Consider the following 20881-nt stretch of genomic DNA (forward strand, 5'->3'; position numbering starts at 1 on the left):
CATATCTATGGAATAGATTTGTAAAGAGAAATTCCTGAGCTAAAGGGCACATACATTTGTAATTTTGATAGTGTCAGCAACTGCTCTCCATAGCGGCCCCACCAGTTTGTATTTCCACTCCGGGTAACCATGGCTTTGTAGTGGCAATGTCTGTCACATACAACAGAGCCAGGCTGAGTCTTGGGAAATCGGTGTGGAAGTGTATCCCAACGAAGGACCTTTCAGAAAATTACAGTCTGTCCTCTTATTCTTCTGCCATCTCCTTCCTCCATCTCATTCAAACTAGCAAGGATGTGATCAGACACATTCAACTATTATTCTTAGTAGTAACTAAAAGCATGAAGATTGAGATCATGACAGGTGTGGGAGAAGGCGGAGGACGCAAAGTTTATTTATGAGAGGAAGTTTTTAAACCACATACGGTTAAGGCAACGTGTGTACATCATGGTAGTATTTTGTTCTTGTTCAAGCAACTATTTTGTGGTTTAAGTGAGTCAGTGAAACAAGTAGGTTTATAAAAGACTACTTTCTTAGAGGAACCCGTGTGTTATAGAAGAGTTTTGCAAAAATACTTTCTCCATCTTTTCCTTTTCTGAGCATGCCCACGTGTTTGTTCTACACGTTTACATCCTGATACGCAAGTACTGTCTAGTCTAAGACATTCCATTGTTTTTCTCACTGTGCCTATTATATCAGCATCTTTATATTTCTGTGGTTCATGATAAGCCAAAAGCAACTTCATTTTTTGTACATGTTTTATACACATTAAAAAAAATTAGCCGTCTTCTTAGTATTACAAGGTATTACCATTGAAACATGGAAAGGGAGATGGACTATAAACTGTTCTTTCTTGTTTACTTAGTAGGGATTCTGTCTGTTCATATCCTATGTGAACAAAATTAGTCTTCATTTATCGTTTTTTGTTTTCTGCGCTGTGAGCAGACATTTATTCGAAGCCTATCAATTACATGGGTCTGTATGAGAATCAGACTGTTGCATTACATGTGGATTCTGGCAACACGGAGTCTTCTCTCTATGCTTCTCTCTCCCTCTGTCTATTTATAAAATATATGCATTTACAAGGTATGATGTTGTAAATCAGTTACTCAAAGTAGTCAGTGGGTAAAAATATTAGGTTACTTTTATTCAGAACTTTTTTGAAACCATAAGGCTCCCTTGGTATTTTCAGTTTACTCATTTGAAGTTCTGTTTTCAAGTGATTTTCTGATGTTGAAGGCCATTTCAATATAGCTTTATATTTAATTTGAATAAATATACAGCCTCTTAAAGATAACTACTTTGAATGCTAATATTCATCCTGCAGTTTTCAGTTCTCATAGAATTCTTATAAAATTCAGATGTATCTTCTATTAAAAATATATGTACATATATAAAATAATTTGTGTTCAACCATAATAATGAACGATCAAATGCGATATATCTTATTTTACCAACATTTATCCCTCAAAGTAATATCATGCCTCCTAAAAAGAAAGAAAAACTATTGAATATCTGAAGAAAAATATTCCATTTGAAACAGAATCTCACCTGTCTGTTTGAAAGAAATTGTATATAGTGTTAGATAAGAAGTAACAAATTTCAGGAATGGGCTGAATAGCAGGTGATTCCTGGTGCTGCTAACCACTAGCTTATCGTCCTAAACAAGTTATATCAACAGCAGTGACTCAGATTCTAAAAATAAAGCTGGCCACCCCACAACTGTCCAATGAAGTTATTTTATGTGTAGTTCACTTAGTGCCCTGAACATCCCAGATGAAAAATAGGGGATTGGCAAGTCTAAAGTGGTCAAGACCACAGGCTTTGGAGTCTGAGCATGTGGGATCAAGACCTGGTTCCACCACTTACCTGTGCCTTCCTCGCTAATCCTCTGTTCCCGTGTATAACGTGAAGAGAACACCAGTCCCTCACAGGGTTGTGGTTAGAGGGATTTTGTAAGAATTAAATGAGACCATCCATGTAAAGCATGTATCTGACTACCTGGCACCTAGAGATCCTTAGTAAATCTTTGCTGTTGTTGTGGTTGTTTGGGGAATAGTAGTCGTAATGTGCTTTCATATGTTATTGTGTTCTTTCCCGTTGCATTACTACCTTATGAATAGATTCTGGAAACCGAAATGGAGGAAGTGATGATAAGACTAAGAATGCAGATAGAAACTATTTAAATATTTTACCTGGTAAGTATTATTTTACTTTAAACTGCAATCTCCTTATAATCACATACATTGAAATCATCGATTTGAAACATAAGTTCTTATGGTGTACCTTATACAATTTTTGTTGGTCAGTGTATCACTTTAGAACATTGTATCTATCATCTATAAACACACTGTCACAATGTTCTGCAACTAAATCTTTATTCTTATAGTAGCACTGACTTTTCCTGGATCCATACAAGAAAACTTCCTCAAGCAGTTGCATACGTCTAATCATTATTTGCTATTTCAAATGTCCTCTTTTATACATTGTTTCTTAGTTTCTTAAATGAACCAAAGAATAATTTTTACTATGAAATAAGCAATACTAAATAGAGATGTGAACAGTTGAACATGTGGAAAGAACACGGGTCGTCTGATTTAGAACCTTTCTTTTTGCCATTTCCCCATAAATTTTCCTGCTTTCCGTTTCTTATCTGCTTTATTATTCTTGGATATATTGTTTTATCCACTGGAAATTCACTCTCTTGATCCTCTTCCAGGTTGAATGCACTCTGATGATCCTTGGCAGTGTTTGTATGACAGGGCATAACAGGGAAGGCCTATTTGTAGACGTTATAAGTGTAAAGTCTTTTAAGCCAAATGGTAAATGTTGCAGGTTCATAAACAACCAAGTTTGTTTCCTCCCCCGGATTTTCTACACATAGGTCACATTCTGTTTAATCCTGGTGCTCATCTTGTCTCCTGGCCAGTTCGCTTGTGGTCGTCAGCTTCCGAATATGCTCCCACCTCAGATAGCCCACCTTAGTGGATAATGTTAGTGGCAGATTGCGTCACCACATGCTGTTTCCTCCACTATGTGGAACAGGAAACTGTCCTCCGCTCCATCTAAAAATACCTTCATTGAGACAGGATTTATTGTATTTCTCTTCGTAGATCCATAATTTAAATCATCTATATTTTGTGGCTTTCTTAAAATGTGCCAATCTTATCTGTTCCGGAGGTACCAACGTCTGATTTTTTTTAAACTTAACTCTTTACTGCTGTATTTATTTTCCTTCTTGCTCCTTTTTGGAAAAAGCCTATAGGTTAGTATCTCATTATTACCAGCAAATCAGAAGACTGTGTCAGAAGTCCTCATTAGCAGAGAAGTAGTGACAATTCAGTTAGCTATGCTGATAGCATCTGAATTTCCATTTGGGTAAAGGATGCTGCATGGCCAGGAAGTGTACAGGAGGAGAGAAAGATCCAAATCACAGAATGCTTTTAGATTTTGAAGTTGCAAAGAAAAAGTTTGATTTATGTATCTTTTAACCAGTGGGTTTGCTTTATCATTATCTAAGTATTTGTAGTTTATATCATCTAATTCTCAAAACGATTTTCTGAGGAGAGCAGTCAGGCATTATTTTCCCCATTTAATTCACGAAGTACAGAGGATCTGTAAGTTGAATTGATTTGCTCAAGATCATTCCGCCAATAAATGCTAGAGACCAGATCTTTTTAACACCCAGTCTGGTCCTTTTTATGTTATTTTGATTACTACTACCAGCTCCGAGACCCCCATCTTACTAACGGGTAAAATGAGGCCCAGGACAGGTTATCTGAGGTCAAACGAAGCAGTGCCAGTTTGGGGATTAGGAGCACCTGACTTGTCCACTAAGTCCTCAGCCTCAGTCCTGGACCGTAGCCCATGTTTAATGCTATGAGTACCATCACGTGAACCATCAGTAGGAGTTCAAGAGGTGAGACGCTTCATTGGATATACTGGGTCTCTGATAAGCAGTCTGCGTCTTTTATTGCCTGCCAGGGAAATTGCTATACTACTACTCGCCGGACAATTTTTTTTTTTACTTTTCCTTTGTCTGGTTTGTTTAGATCTGTCACTGGCCTTTCTCTTTTTTTTTTTTTTTTTTTTTTTTTTTCTTTTTGCGGTATGCAGGCCTCTCACTGTTGTGGCCTCTCCCGTTGCGGAGCACAGGCTCCGGATGCGCAGGCCCAGCGGCCGTGGCTCACGGGCCCAGCCGCTCCGCGGCATATGGGATCCTCCCAGACCGGGGCACGAACCCATATCCCCTGCATCGGCAGGCGGACTCTCAACCACTGCGCCACCAGGGAGGCCCTCTCTTTTTTTAAATTTATTTATTTACATATTTTTGGGTGCATTGGGTCTTCGTTGCTGCACGCGGGCTTTCTCTAGTTGTGGCGAGTGGGGGCTATTCTTCGTTGCAGTGCGCGGGCTTCTCATTGCCGTGGCTTCTCTTGTTGCAGAGCACGGGCTCTAGGTGCGTGGGCTTCAGTAGTTGTGGCACGAGGGCTCAGTAGATGTGGCGCGCGGGCTCTAGAGCGCGGGCTCAGTAGTTGTGGCACACGGGCTTAGTTGCTCTGCGGCATGTGGGATCTTCCCGGACCAGGGCTCGAACCCGTGTCCCCTGCATTGGCAGGCGGATTCTTAACCACTGCGCCACCAGAGAAGTCCCTGGCCTTTCTCTTTTACTGCTTATCTAGTTCTTTTATTGTATAAGTTAAAGACAAAAAAAAGACCTCTGCCTGGGGCCTTTCAGTGGCATCCATGGGCACAGCTTATGTACACTAGTAATTGGAAATGGTTAAACATTGTGCCAAAGTATATTCAATACTTCAAAATTACTATATGTTTATAAGTAAATATAAGTAAAATCCTAAGATAAGGACTTTGAAGCCAGGATGAGCAGAATTTGTGAGGATGTGGGTTAGCGATAGAAGAATAGTTCTTAGAAGAGCAGAGTTTTCCTAGAAGGACGTAACAGATTTTCCAGTGAGGCCAGTGTGTTTATAAAAACATATTTTTATATATTTTATTTATATTGACAGAAACTGCAGAATATAAAAGCCAATGTCTAGCGTGGCTACATAGAAGATAGAGTGATTGTAGAAAGCCTGGATGTTAAGGTTTGATAAACACTGTGCCGGCATTCAGTCCAAAACATTTGTTTCCCATTCAGTGAACAGATGCTTACTGAGTACCTTCTATGTTCCAGGCCCTGTTGTTCCATGTGCCAGAGATAGAACATTAAACAAGAGAGAAAAAAATCCCTACAGTCACAGCATGTAAACAGTGGTCCCTTTAAAATAACCTCATAAACAAATAACAGAAGAATTTCAGTGCTGAGAAGAACATAGAACAATGTGAAAGAGAATAAGTGAGGGGTGAGGGAGTCCTATATCAGTCAGATGGGTCAGTCAAGGAAGACCTCTGGGAGGAGGTGACCTTCACTCTGAGGTGTGATTGGCGAAAAGCAGTCAGTCGACAAGAATCCTGGGGGAAAGCCTCTCTCGGGGAGCAGCCCTGGATCAGGAACAAGCCCTGTGTGTCTGAAGATCTTAAGCAGAGTCTGTGTGGCTGAGGCAGGAGCAGAGGGTGAGACAAGAGGACGGAGTTTGGATTTTTTCCCAAGTGTCGTGTGAGCCACGTTAAATGGGAGAGTGATATAATCTGATTTATACTTAAATCGTTTTAACTGCAAATGTGGATGTGGTTTGTAGATGGGCAAGACTAGGAGCAGAGGTTAATTAAGAGGCTATTACAGAAACCTAAGTGAAATGATGGCAGCATGAACTAGGGTGATAGCAATAAAACTGGAATGCTCAGGTTTGAGATATTTGAGGTATATGTTGCAGATACACTGAAAATAGTTGGTGGTGAATTGGATTGGGGAAGAGGCAGTGAGAGAAAGAAAGTAATTAAGGGCAACTCCTGGTTTCTGTCCTGTGCAGCTAACGGGAGGGGGACTGGACCCCTAAACCGTGATGGAGAGAAGCAGGTTCAGGGTGCAGGGAAGACAGGTCATCAAGGAGCCTGTTTTTACATGTTAAGTTTGAGTTCAGTACCACGTTTTGAGCATTTACATCAATATAGCGATGACGAGTACTCATTTGACCTACTTATGAGTAAATAAGCTTGGTGGTCTCTTCGTACCAATTTAGGAACCTAAGGTACATTTGGCCTCTTTTTTCATCACCCTTCTTTCCAAGAATGAAGGAGCACTAATTATATTTGCTTCCTGAGTCCAACAGACATTCCTGATAACACCTCTGCTGGTTCAACACACTGGCTGCCCACTACAGTTGTTTATGAAGCCCACTGATGAGTGTGACTTACGCATTTGAAAGTCATGATTGTATCTGCTGTTCACAGGAGAATTTTACATTACTCGGCATTCTAATCTCTCAGAAATACATGTTGCTTTCCATCTTTGTGTGGACGACAACGTGAAATCGGGAAACATCACTGCTCGGGACCCTGCCATTATGGGTCTCCGAAACATACTCAAGGTTTGCTGCACCCATGACATCACAACAATAAGTATTCCTCTCCTGCTGGTGCATGATATGTCAGAGGTAAGCAGATAGAAAAATACCAATGTTTTCTGAAAATGTTAAGATATTGTATAATAATAATAATCCACTTTACATTGTAAAAGCTCTGTTTAACTAATGAGGCTTGGCATCTCCTATCAGCATCTCCTATATGTCATCAATAGAATTGAGTGACATATAACATAAAACGGAATAATCCTTAACCATATATGTTCAGAAGAACTCTAGCATTATCCTATAGTAGGTAAACTAGAAAGCCAGACTTATTTTTAGCTTTGGATAAGGCATGTGCCCCTAATCCTCCCCCTTCTCATCTATTTTTGTCTTAAGTAGCTTTAGATTTACCTCCACATTTGTATTTGGCTTTGGCTAACATTAAAATTAGTTTGCATTCTCTGAGTAGGCATTAATAGGCAATAGAAAGAGAAGCTAGATGACGGGAAGAAGCCAGCCTCATTTTAACGTTTTCTCAAGGATGCTCTTAGGATAATACAAGTGCTGGCTTCTATGACCAAAATGTGGCGTAATCATTCATTCATTTTATGATGTACTGGACTTTATTTTACGTTTTTAATTTAAAAATCTCCTTCCATGGCTGTTTGCTTTCTCTCCTGCTTTCGTCCCTTACCTACATAAAAACTGGTTAGAAGGGATAAGTTGTAGAAATACAATACAGAGACTAAAAATTCAACTTCAGATAGTCTGGAGGAGCAAAGCAGCCTCAAGACAAACGGGTGCAGGCAAGTCCCTCTGGGAGAGCCAGTGGCCCACGTGGTGAAGGAACCCATGTCAGCAACATGGTGCCTGCTTGTTTTGAGTGGCACTTTTTTAAAAAGCAAAATGGCTAACTGGCAAGTACAGCTTGTGAAAGGAAGGAAGTTTGATCATCGATTATTAAAAGTTATTTACCAAAGTAATAGATGTATATAAATACTGTATCATAAAGCGCAGGGTAAAAGATCTGATATTGTACTTTTTAGAGTGACTCAGTCCCCAGTTAGACTCATCACATTATAGGGCACCTCATTTTAAATGCAATACTCTATATAAACACACACAAAAAAATCAATTCCATATAAGACAGGATGATTTTAAATGATTTCCCACTTACAATTCATTTGTATTTTTTACCAGACACACTATCGTTTTGATTAAAAAAATTCTGGTTCCATCAGATGCAAGCTGCATCAAACTTTTTAATTTCTCAGCCTCAGTCATACCTAATACGGCATTAGGAGAGATTGACCAACATGTTTTGTTTTGTTTTGTTTTTCCCACTGTAGCTTTATAAAGTTTTAGTCCCATCAGGAATTTTTAGCCGTCGTTAGCGTCACTAACTAGTCCATCTATAAAAGAGTCTTTGGGGAGTGACAAAGAAAGTTTGTGATGAATTCCAGCCACACGGAAACATCCAAACATTCCTGCAGCTGGACTCCTGGTTAACCAGTTTATAAAAATGGTTATATGTAGGTGGGAAACAACCTCAAAAACAGTGTTTCCAAAAGTCACTAAGTTCGGATTTACTTCCAGACATCTGATACTATAGCGTGCCCTCTCCCACAGTGTCACAAAGGTTACAGGTTTTAAATTGGGACAGCCAGCTGCAGAACATTAAGTCTGTTTCCAGAGTGTCCATTTTAATTCACGAAAGTATATTGAGCCACCATCCTCCCATTGGTCGTATTTAAACATCCATTCGGGTCAAGAAGTTTATCCTACAAACTCAGACAACACTGCACAGGATATAGAGGCAGTATTTGTCTTAGCTTTCGTGCAAGGATCCCAAAGCATTTCAGCTCTTGTTTTCTTCCTGTAACAGACTTGCCAGGCTCTCAGTTCCCATATTGCAGTGTGTGCAAGGTAATGATGACAGTGTCGGAAACAGTCCGTGTCCCAGCGTCGATAAAAACAGCTGTAGAAATGAATTGCAGTTTAAAAAAACAGGAAAGGAAAACATAATCTATCGGCAAGAAGGAAGACATCCTGCTCTTACCAATTTTATCTCTGTAGATCTTTGTGATCTGAAGACACTGTCATCCTGGAGTTCAGTCTAACCTGATAGACGGGGAATGAACGTGCAGGTCACGAACCCCGAGTTCCTGACCTTTCCTTTTGTTTGTGCTGTTAACTTGTTGAATCATTTGGGACTGAAGGGTTTTAGTTGTTACAATTGTTGTGGTTGATGCAGATGTTGTTCTTAACCTTTTATTAGCATATAATACACATAAAGAAAAGCACACATAAGTATACAGCTCACATTTTCACCAGCTGAACACCAGCATCGCCAACGCCCAGATGATGAAACAGAACGTCACCAGCCAGCACCCCAGCGTCGCCCTGTGCTCCCTTCCCATCGCTTAACCCACATTCCCTCCCTCCACCTTTGAAAAGCATAGGTTAGTTAGGTGTGTTTTTGTAATTTATGTGGGTGGAATCCTATTGTACATACTCCCGTATCTGGCTTCTTTCACTCAGTATGGTGTGTGTGAAATTTATCCATAGTACCGTTTGTGGTTGTAGATTGCTCATTCTCATTGTCACACAGCGTTCCACTGCATGACTGGACCACAGTTGTTTAGTCATTCTACTATTTGTGGACATTCGGGTGCTTTCCAGGTTTTGATTATTGCGACGAATGTTGCTGTGAACATTCTAGAACATACGTTTTGGCATTTCTGTTGGATACATACTTAGGGATGGAATTCGTAGACGGTAGGCCAGGCACCTGTTTAGCTTTGGTAGATCCAGTCAAATAATTTCCCAAAGCTATTGTTGAACGTAAAAAATGAGAAAGACAGACGGCTGTTTCTCACCTTCTGCTGATGCTTATGAAACCGATTCATATGAGTGTGTCAGGAACCTCCGAGGCACAAGCTTGAGATAAAGGATAGTCTTGCAATTTCCCTCAGGGGTGCATAAACCCAGGAAATAACTCTTATATCTACCATCTAAGACACACAGTGAAGACCTAAAAGTATATACCAGTTAATCAGCTCTGCAGTTCAGCCTTACTCTAATTGGAAGATTCAGGTTAGGTAGTCAAAGTGCAGCCACTAACTTTAGATACAAGATATTGTCTGTGATCATAATTAGAACTGGCATCCTCATTTCAATTTCACAGGTTTAGAATTTACTCTGTGTGTGCCGTGCCCACTTATCATCTAAAGTATAGCCACCGGGCCCAGTTTCCTGCCTCATTTCCGAAGTCTGAAGTGTTTCACATGATCCGTTCAGCTTCTTCAATGGATTTCTTTCACATGTGCTCTCACAGATGTGACGCTAAGATTTAGTCACTTGGCTGTTAGTTAGAACTCATGATCAAAAGCGTTCTGTGCTTACCTGACCCACTGTGTTGTAGACGCCACCTACTGTATAATATATACTAAGGGTTACTTCCAGAAGAGAGCTCCTTACAGGACTACAGGCCACATCCCACGATGACGCCCAGTAAATCATGTCTTCTTGTGACCTTGTTGACTTCTAAAGCTTGCGGTTTAGAGTCCTCAAAGCCATTCTTTTCAGGTGCTGGTTTCGATCAGAGAACAAATGACGGGGGTGCTTGGGATGGAGCCTCTGTGTGGGCAAATGGGGGTTTTAAAAACCACCTGGGTGTGTATTTATGCAGGTGCCTGCAGCTTTCTAGTTTCCTTTCTGATCCACCTGCTGCTAAGTAGCGCTAAGCGAAAGTAAACAGAATGTGAGTGTTCATATCATCTGAAAATTAAATTGTCTGTCACTTCGAAGGTATCCTGGGATCCTGCCCGGAGCTGGTATTTTGGTGTGTTCTCTGTATAGCACTGATGAAACTTTGCGTTAATTCACATCATTCTGAAGAGTTCGTATTAATTTGGCTCATAGATATTTGCTCTGGACCGCGCTATTAGCCACACATACCAAAAGCAAGAAAGCAAGATATTGAGGGATAAAAGGGGATGATCTTTGGAGAAGTGGGGCAGTGAAGGGACTTGATTTTTTCCATCTACTTTTGGTCAAACCACTAGAACTATCCCTGTTCTAACTTGTGCTTCAGTCTTTCATCATTTCCATCATGATCCTGACTTTAATACAGTGGGATCATATGTATTCTGTATGTTGGTGCTGAAGCCTGGCCCTTCGGAAGCTCTGTGCTCACACTGCACAATGGTTGTCCTCATGTAAGCAGTGCTTAGCCTTGGCCTTAGCCTGAGATGTTTCAAAGGCTAATCGTAGATGACAATAAATTACAGACAAGACAAGCTACTGTCAGATAATGCTTTTTTATATGTAAAAACGTGCTTTATTATAATAGTATGAATAGTAATAATTCCTTGATTCTGATTATTTCCATGGTATTTTGAAAAAATGTTATGTTTTAGAGTAGCATTTTAAGGTGATGCAAATACTCAGTTATACTTTAGCATTTATTCCCACATATGATCCTTCAATAAAATGTTTAATGCAAGTGAAGGGTAAGTAAATAAAACACCACTAATGAAAACCAACAGGAACAATGAAATCTAAAAACAGATACACAAATACTTTGGAGGCACTGGAATTGTGAGACACGGACCATAAAATAGTTGATTACTGTGTTTAGAGAGCTTGAAGACAAGCTTAAAATGTCTTCAAGTAAAAAGATGCTGGGAAAAATGACCTAGCAACTACAAAACTGAGTTTTTAGTTACTGAAAGAAATTTAAAAGACCTAAATAAATAGATATACTATGTTCATTGGTTGGAAGACTCAGTACTGTTATCTGTTCTCTTCAAACTGATCTATAGATTTAAATCCCAATCAAAATCCTTATAAGGTGATTTTGGAGATAAAGCTAATTCTAAAGTTTATATGAAATACACAGGACCTAAAACAGTCAAAACAATTTTGAAAAAGAACAACGTTGGGGAACTTACAGCAATTGATTTCAAGGCTTACAAGCTTAGCAAGCTACAATAACCAGTAAAGTGTGACATTGGCAAAAGAATAGACTGTGGATCAAAGGAACGAATAAAGAATCCAGAAATAAATCTGTACATATATGGTCATTTGATTTACAGCAGATATGCCAAGGCAGTTCAGTGTGAGAAAGTGTAGTGTTTCCAACCAGTGGTGTTGGAAAAATAGGGTATTCATACAGGAAAACAAAAAACAAAAAACCTTGAGCTTTACCTCACAATCATACAAAAAAATTAACTTGGATCATCCATAAAATGGATCATAGACCTAAGCCAAAAAAGCTAATAGTATAAAACCTCTAGAGGAAAACACAAAAGAAAATCCTGGTATCAGATTAAGCAGAGATTTGTTAAGACACCAAAAAAGCATAAACCGTAAAAGAAACGCTTAATAAATTGTACTTCATTAAGATTTAAAACCTTTTCTCATCAAAAGATACTGTTAAGAAAACGACAAAATGCAGGTCTCAGACTGTCACGTGACCTTGAGTGGTTTACTCTACCTTTCTCAGTGTCCTAAACAAAAAAGTTTATAAAAGTTGTTTTTTGTGAGATACAAATCATGTATATTGTAAAGTTCCATGTAAATGTAAGACATTATTATTGTAGTTTTCAGAGCTATCAGCATTTCCTCTTAGCCGCAAGTAGGTATTTCTTAGTCACCTTGCTCCCTCTGTACATTTTTTAAAACTAGGCAGAAATAAGCCAAAAGACAAAAACTTGCCACTCCGTGCATGTGTGTACTCCCGTAAGGCACCGTGGCTCTCTTGTAACAGCCTTGGCAGTTACAAGGAAATATTCTTCCTGAACTTTGAAGCTAAGACGTATTATAAACTTAATTTAAACATCAGGCAATTCTACTAGTCATTTTTATAAGCTTCCAGAGTCTTGGAAAAGAGGATTCTTTATGTTTTAGCCCTTTTGGCAACTAGACCCCTTTTATTTATCAATCTTAAAAGTATCTTGGACACGAAAAAGTAGTTTCCTGGGAATTCCCTGCAGTTCAGTGGTTAGGACTCTGCACTTCACTGTTGAGGGCCCGGGTTCGATCCCTGGTCGGGGAAGTAAGATCCCGCATGCCGCAAGGCACAGTCAGAAAGAAAAAGAAAAAAAAGTAGTTTCCTCTCAAAGCCTAATTCTCTAGCTACAGAGAAAGTCACTTTCTTTTTAAATTTCCATGGATAATAAATGATTCACTCACTCAACCTGTATGCTTGAGCATCTGTATGCTCAGTATTGCAGGAGGCATCATCATAAAGGTAATAAAGGTAAATAAAAAGTGGCTCCTGCCCTTAGAGAGCACACACCTTAGTAAAGAAGACATAGATCCCATCTCCCTACCTATTCCTCTACCACCGCCCCCCACCCCACCCCCCCAAAAAAGACAGAGTAAAATGTGATCATGGAGATAAAACAAAAACAAAGTACTTTGGGAGTTCAGAGACACCATTTGTAGCTGGGGAACTAGGAAGTACTTCATGAAGGAGAGGACGGTTAGGGAGGGAAGAGCAGGTTTCAACAGATGGGAAGAATGGGGAGGGCATTCTAGGCAAAAGAAATGGCTTGAGGAACATAGGAGGAGCGGGTGACAGGCATTGCAGATCATGTTCAGGAAAAGGCGGACAGGCAGGCTGGAGTGAAACCTCACTTTTTAATTTAAAAGTCATAGAAGCTGAGATAGTTTGGGTTCTGAGGTAATTAGCCTTAAATACTAAAGAAAGTCTTAGATGTTATTCATGCGGCAGTAGGAAGCAATTGCAACTTACTAAACAGGAGTCTGATGTGATCAGAAAGGTATTTCAGATAAATCAGCCAAATCAGTTCGAGGGGGAAATTCTGGGGTCCAGGAAACTGCGTGGGAAGTGATAGCAATAACTAGACCTGAGATTGCAGAGACTGTCAGAGATGGGTGAAGGCCTGGGATAGCTCAGTGACACTCAGCCCAGGAGAGGGGCCGGCACGTTTCATGAGAAGTGTGAATAATGCCGGAGAGGCCAATTAGAGCAAGACTGAGAGAAGGTTAGGTAATTATAACCCAAAATATAAAGTAAATATCCATGAGTCCAGACTGATAGAAACAAATGCTCGAATAAGTAAATGAATAGGGGAGAAGAAACAAACCTCCCATGCAGACGAATTCCAAGTAACTTATGTAGGTACTCCATCCTCAAGGAGGGGAGCACAAAATCTCCACCTCTTAAGTGTGGGCTGCCCACAGTTAGTGACTTCTTTCCACAGAGGTCAGAGGGGAAGGTCAGGACTGGGGACCTTAAAAACACCACCCCAGCCAGGTGTTCCAGGCTCACATCACTAGTCATAAATCACATGGATTATCTACCCTTGACATAGTGTGATGAAAATGAGACTTCACCTCTGTAGTCTTCCTGCCCAAATCCATAGCTTCTGTCTAATCATGATGCAGACATCAAATTCTAATAGGGGGCGTCCTACAAAATACCTGATCAGCCCTCCTCAAAACTCAGGCTCATCAAAAACAAGGGAAGTCTGAGAAACTCAGGGCAAGAGAAGCCTGGGGCGACGTAATGACTCAATAGAGTGAAGTGTCCTGGATGTGGTCCTCGAACAGAAAACGTCATTAGGTAAAAGCCGGGGAAATCTGCGTGCACTATGGATTTGAGTTAATAATAAGATATCAATAGTAGTTCAGGTTTTTTTCTGGTTTTTAAGTAATTTGTTTATAGTACTGCATTTACAAAGAGAATAGTGCACCCAGTAGAAAGAATAAAAATGTATTTGGGGTTTAATTTTTAACTGACTGCAAATAGAAATCCTTTAGTGACCTCATGGCAATTTGACAGTTATGATTAAGTTCAATAAAAGTACATGGGGTACTTGGAAGATCAGATTCTAGCTGCTTCCTTCTAACAGCCTCTGATTCATCTGGCTCTTTAAATGATACGGGCTAAAGCCCTTATTTGGTGAGGAAACATTTCCAAAATGAACTTTTAGGTTCTCTCTTAATTTTCTCCTGTCAATTGTTAAAAATAGGACTTTCTGTGTCTGTGTCTGTGTGTGTGTTGGTTATTTCACCTCAGTGTCATCACCCGAATTCCTATAACTTCACAATTGTGATTTTACAATGTAGAAAAAATTCAGTTGTTGTAGTCTGCTATTGCTTTAGATGTACATATCGCTGAAAACCCAAAGTAGATTAGAAGTGCTAAAGGATTTTCCTGCCATTGTTTGATGTAGTCTGGTTTCTTTATTCCTTCTTTAAAAAGTTTTATTGAAGTATAGTTGATTTACAGTGTTGTGTTTAATTTTTGTTATATAGCGAAGTGACTGTTATACATATATATATCCTTTTTCATATTCTTTTCCATTATGGCTTATCACAGGATATTGAATATGGTTCCCTGTGCTAAACAGTAGGACCTTGTTGTTTATCCATCCTATATATGATAGTTTGCATCTGCTAATCCCAAACTCCCAATCCTTCCTTCCCCCGACCCCTTCCCCCTTGGCAACCACAAGTCTGTTCTCTATGTCTGTTAGTCTGTTTTTGTTTTGTAGATAAGTTCATTTGTGTCGTATGTTCTCCTTATTCTTGATAGGTACGTGGACAGCCTCACTTCTAGGGCTCTACTAATATAAGATGTTAACAGGGGAAACTGAGTGTGGGAGTGTATAGCAGTTCTCTGTACCATTTTCATAATTTTTCTGTCAACCTAAAACTGTTTCAAAAAATAAAGCCTATTTTTTAAAAGCCATCAGGGTGATACTGTTTTGGATCTATTAAATTAGTAAATATGTTAAATAATGTTTTAAATAATATTTAAGTGTCCAAATGCTGGTGAACAATATGATGAAATTGGATGATGCATACATTGCTAAATGGCTAATGTAAATTGATATTACCTTTTAGGGAAAAACTTGAATTTTATTTCACTAATCTATAGGAGTAAGTATTCCAAGAAATTATTCAAAAAACAAGACATCTATAGATGTATATGACTTTTTTTTTTTTTTTTTTTTTTTTTTTTTTTTTTTTTTTGCGGTACGCGGGCCTCTCACCGCTGTGGCCTCTCCCATTGCGGAGCACAGGCTCTGGACGCACAGGCTCAGCAGCCATGGCTCACGGGCCCAGCTGCTCCGCAGCATGTGGGATCCTCCCAGACCGGGGCACGAACCCGTGTCCCCTGCATCGGCAGGCGGACTCTCAACCACTGCGCCACCAGGGAAGCCCTCATCTATAGATGTAGATACACACATGCATCATATACATAAATATGTCCACTGCAATGTTATTAACAAAAAGGGGAAATTGAGTTATAAGAGGCCATTTAAATAAATTATGATGCATTAACTCAATAAAACAGCAGTTTTTAAATTGTGTTCTGAAGATACCCCCAGGATGCTAGCCCCTTCTGGGGGTCAGCAAGACTAAAAATATTTTCATGATAATACTAAGACATTCTGTGCCTTTTGCATTCTCATTCTTGCATGAGCGTCATTGAGTTCTTCCCGAGGCTGTATGATCACACAGCAGATTGATGCAGAGGCAGATGTGAGAGTCCAGATGTCTTCCGTGAGGCCAGGCATTAATGAGAATTGTAGATATGTAAGGCATTGCCCCTCTTCTGACTCAAATTTTTTTGTTTTGGAAAATATAGTAACTTTACATTTAAAAAACATATGTTACATTAACATATGGTGGGTTTATCGTTTTTAAATGAAATTAATATTTTAATTTTTTTCTCAGTTTTAATTTCTAATTCAATAAACATCAGGAGACAATCCACATAGACAAAAGCTCAGTGCAGTCCTCAGTGATTTTTAAGAGTGTAAAAAAGATCCTAAGGCCCAAAGAGATGAAGGATCACCATAATGAATTAATAAACATATTTTATTGTTACAGTTACAAAGACTTGCAGCATGGGAAAGTAATTCGATAATAGTGAAAAGAAATAGAATTTAAAATGGCACAATCGCTGATCATGACCACAGAAAAGTATAAATGTGTGGGTTGGTTGGTTCGTGGCACGCATGCGCTCACTTGGTCAAGGGTTAGGAAGGAGCGTCCAAAAAAGAGTTCATTTGGTTTGTTAGGTGGCTGGGATAGGGCGCTTGCTTGTTTCTGGTACTTTGTAATAACATGTTATACACAAAAAGCATTTTTTTAATTTAAATTTATTTATTTATTTTTGGCTGCATTGGGTCTTCATTGCTGCGTGTGGGCTTTTCTCTAGTTGCGGCGAGCGAGGGCTGCTCTTCGTTGCAGTGCAAGGGCTTCTCACTGAGGTGGCTTCTCTTGTTGCGGAGCATGGGCTCTAGGCGCGTGGGCTTCAGTAGCTGTGACTCGCAGGCTCAGTAGTTGTGGCTCATGAGCTCAAGAGCACAGGCTCAGTAGTTGCGGCGCACAGGCTTAGTTGCTCTGTGGCATGTTGGATCTTCCCAGACCAGGGATAGAATCCGTGTCCCCTGCATTGGCAGGCAGATTCTTAACCACTGCGCCACCAGGGAAGCCCCAAGGAAACCATTTTAATGCATTGCTTATTCAAATATTGTACAATTTAATAGAATTATTCGTGCTAACATATTGAGAGAAGTAGGTGGAGTTCCTATGTCACATATATTTGTCTTTAGAGTTAATTATGTAGAAAGTTTTAAGGGAATGTTCATTTTTAAAATTATATTGACTAGGCTAATTCAGTTAGTTTGCATTCCACAAGTATATTCTAACAGCTGGAACAGGTTACATGCCTAAAAACCAGAGGAAATCTAGCTGAAATTAGCTAATGGTTGCCTGTAAGTGGATGGTCAACATTATAGATAAATTAAGATCTGACCATATATATATTTTTTTCTTTCTTACAAAGTTCAGTTAAAAACATGATTTGTTTTGTTTCTGTTTTTAGGAAATGACTATACCGTGGTGCTTAAGGAGAGCAGAACTTGTGTTTAAGTGTGTCAAAGGTAAACACAACCTTATATTTAACAACAGCGACCTATATTTCTTCCTTGAAAATATTGAAAGTAGAGCAAGCCAGGAGAAAGAATTGTAGCAGTTATCCCTGTCATCTGGTGCCTCAGTTAAATGGTTTAACAAGCAAATATTTCATAGCGGCTTTTTTATCTACCTTTTTTCCAACCACAAAATAAAATCTCCAGCCCTCCTCTTTTTTTGGGCCGTGTCACACGGCCTGCAGGATCTCAGTTCCCTGACCAGGGATTGAACCCGGGTCACAGGAGTGAAAGCCTGTAATCCTAACCACTAGGCCACCAGGGAACTCCCTCCAGACCTCTTGAAATGTGAGGATATTTGGACATTGATGGAGCTTACTCTCTGTTACCTTTTATTTTCTTAAAAAGAAAAGAAAATAGAACCACGTGTTTAATTAATCTTGAATAACCTGTTTTGGCTTCATTGTGTGGAGGCAAAATAGGACTTAAGAAATGATCATTACAAGTGTTTTGACGGAACTATGTGAAACCTCTCTGGCCTGGAGAAATAAGGATTGCAGAAGTTTATCTGGCCTTCAGGCTTAACCTTTCCTACAGGCAAGTAGCTACCTAAAAAGTCAAGACGTGCAGCCCCACGATGAAAATTCAGTTTATTTTCAATAAAGGACTGGTAGGTTTGAAGACCAGAACTCATAATTCAGCAAAGTCTGTTGTTCTGTTTTAGGTTTCATGATGGAAATGGCTTCATGGGACGGAGGAATTTCTAGGACAGTGCAATTTCTGGTACCACAGGTGTGTTATCTGGATAGCTCTCACCCCAGTTCAGTCTCTGTTGTGATATTCCTCGCAGACATAGCTGGGCACACTGCAGTAAACTCAAAATAGCATAAGAAAATGCTAGCAGCTTTCTGTGTTTTAAGGGGAGAAGTGTTTGGATGCCATCAAGGCACTTAGCTTACTGTCAAAGATGTTAGTATCTGTCACTCAAGGGATCTTTGATTAAACCCCAAAGCTGAACTTAACTCATCTTTCCTTCCCCGCCCCACATTTATGTTATATAGATTCATAAAGAAGGACATGAGCAGAGAATGATTCCGTGTTCTATGTAGAATTTAGCAAAACTTATCACTGAATGCACTACAGTTATCTAGGGATTTTTCTGGTAATCAGACTTATTATTTAACAGAAATAGCATAGGTTCTCAGAGGCTGGATCCAGAGAAACAGCCCTGCCCACAGCTGTGCAGTTAAATCAGCTCTGAAAGATAGTGTTCACATATTACACTCCATGTCTAGAACTACCGCCATGACTTCCATGTTTTAAAATACTTAAACATTTTTTTAATCAGTGATGATTTAACAAGTGCAAACTTTTTTTTTCTTACCTCTTAACAGAGCATTTCTGAAGAAATGTTTTACCAACTTAGTAACATGCTTCCCCAGATCTTCCGAGTATCATCAACACTCACCCTGACATCTAAGCACTAAAGCCCCTAGATTGATATCTGGCAGAAGAGGATGCGTAAACTATCCAGGAACTTGAGATGTGCTGGGATTCTGTCAAGCAAAAGACGCCCAGAAAGAGGACTTGCCACCCAAGCCACGAATCAAATCATGATAAACATCTGTTAAACGTTCCAAAATCCACATGCCGTACAGACTAGTGCTCAGCCCCTTACTTATACAGTTATTCTTTTTTTTCACCCACACACACACTGTATTTTATTTTTACAAGAGATAAACTGACACCAAGCATTGTAAATGGATGACCACAAAAAAAGCAACAGTGATTGCAATTACCAAACACAAAACACACTCACACTATGTCGTAATATTGACATTCAGTCCAGTAATCCTCCACTGTAACAGCTCCTTTACTTTGCAGTGAAAATTGATTTGTATATTTTTTGCCTCCGAGTCCTTGTGGAGTTTATTTTTTTTATTCAAACAGAAAGTCACAAAAATTATAATCATCCTCATCAGTTCACTCAGTCCCATGTAATTAATTTTTTTTCATCTTGATCTTTTGTTAGCACTTTTATGAATTCATCAGTTTTCCATTAGAGTTCTGAAAATGCTTGTTCATTCAGTTCAACAGTATAGTCAGTTACGAGAAACCTGTACTTGTCAGAGTCTTTTCCGTGAATTCCCTGAAGATGAAACCCTTTTATAGGAACATTTTTGCGAAAGCGTCAGAGTACACCCAGAACTGTCTGTAAATGACAAAAGACTTAAAAATGACCACGGTTAAAGATTTGATGAAAGTTCATTATAATGCAATTGACAAGGAAATTTAGTTATTTCTGAGATATACATTTTAAAGTAATAACTAGAATTATGACTTATAACATTATACCAGAACATATAAGATTTTTAGGTATTTCATGTAATGTCTGAAACGTTTATATTAACATATTTCCATACAAATAACCCAAAGAAAGTTGAGTAATAGTTGTTTTTTTGTTTGTTTTTTTACACTGCAGATTCTTATTAGTCATCAATTTTATACACATCAATGTATACATGTCAATCCCAATTGCCCAATTCAGCACACCACCATCCCCACCCCACCGTGGTTTTCCCCCCTTGGTGTCCATACGTTTGTTCTCCACATCTGTGTCTCACCTTCTGCCCTGCAAACCAATTCGTCTGTACCATTTTTCTAGGTTCCACTTACATGCGTTAATATACGATATTTGTTTTTCTCTTTCTGACTTCACTCTGTATGACAGTCTCTAGATCCATCCACGTCTCAACAAATGACTCAATTTCGTTCTTTTTTATGGCTGCGTAATATTCCATTGTATATATGTTCCACAACTTCTTTATCCATTTGTCTGTCGATGGGCATTTACGTTGCTTCCATGACCTGGCTATTGTAAATAGTGCTGCAGTGAACATTGGGGTGCATGTGTCTTTTTGAATTATGGTTTTCTCTGGGTATACGCCCAGTAATGCCAGTAATGGGATTGCTGGATCATATGGTAATTCTATTTTTAGTTTTTTAAGGACCTCCATACTGTTCTCCATAGTGGCTGTATCAATTTATTTTCCCACCAACAGTGCAAGAGGGTTCCCTTTTCTCCACACCCTCTCCAGCATTTGTTGTTTGTAGATTTTCTGATGATGCCCATTCTAACTGGTGTGAGATGACACTTCATTATAGTTTTGATTTGCATTTCTCTAATAATGAGTGATGTTGAGCAGCTTTTCATGTGCTTCTTGTCCATCTGTATGTCTTCTTTGGAGAAATGTCTATTTAGGTCTTCTGCCCATTTTTGGATTGGGTTGTTTGTTTCCTTAATATTGAGCTGCATGAGCTGTTTATATATTTTGGAGATTAATCCTTTGTCCATTGATTTGTTTGCGAATATTTTCTCCCATTTTGAGGGTTGTCTTTTCGTCTTGTTTATGGTTTCCTTTGCTTTGCAAAAGCTTTGAAGTTTCATTAGGTCCCATTTGTTTATTTTTGTTTTTATTTCCATTATTCTAGGAG

General features: G+C 39.2%; 1 protein-coding gene across 2 annotated transcripts in view; it reads left to right on the plus strand.

Moving 5' to 3' along the window:
- FERRY3 (FERRY endosomal RAB5 effector complex subunit 3) overlaps positions 1 to 19454 on the plus strand; it is a 38043-nt gene extending 18589 nt beyond the window's left edge. The window contains exons 10-14 of one of the 2 annotated variants that reach the window (XM_082634674.1): positions 2121 to 2195; positions 6349 to 6551; positions 17341 to 17398; positions 18111 to 18178; positions 18781 to 19454. In XM_082634674.1, coding sequence (XP_082490800.1) covers positions 2121 to 2195; positions 6349 to 6551; positions 17341 to 17398; positions 18111 to 18178; positions 18781 to 18873 — 497 coding nt within the window. In that variant the 3' untranslated portion in view covers positions 18874 to 19454. Of the gene's footprint in view, positions 1 to 2120; positions 2196 to 6348; positions 6552 to 9651; positions 10850 to 17340; positions 17399 to 18110; positions 18179 to 18780 lie in introns of those variants that run through there. The other variant, XM_082634675.1, reaches the window with a different exon arrangement.
- Positions 19455 to 20881: the final 1427 nt, after the last annotated feature.

This window comes from Mesoplodon mirus (assembly GCF_964341445.2).
Source record: "Mesoplodon mirus genome assembly, chromosome: 11".
NCBI classification, from domain to species: domain Eukaryota; kingdom Metazoa; phylum Chordata; class Mammalia; order Artiodactyla; family Ziphiidae; genus Mesoplodon; species Mesoplodon mirus.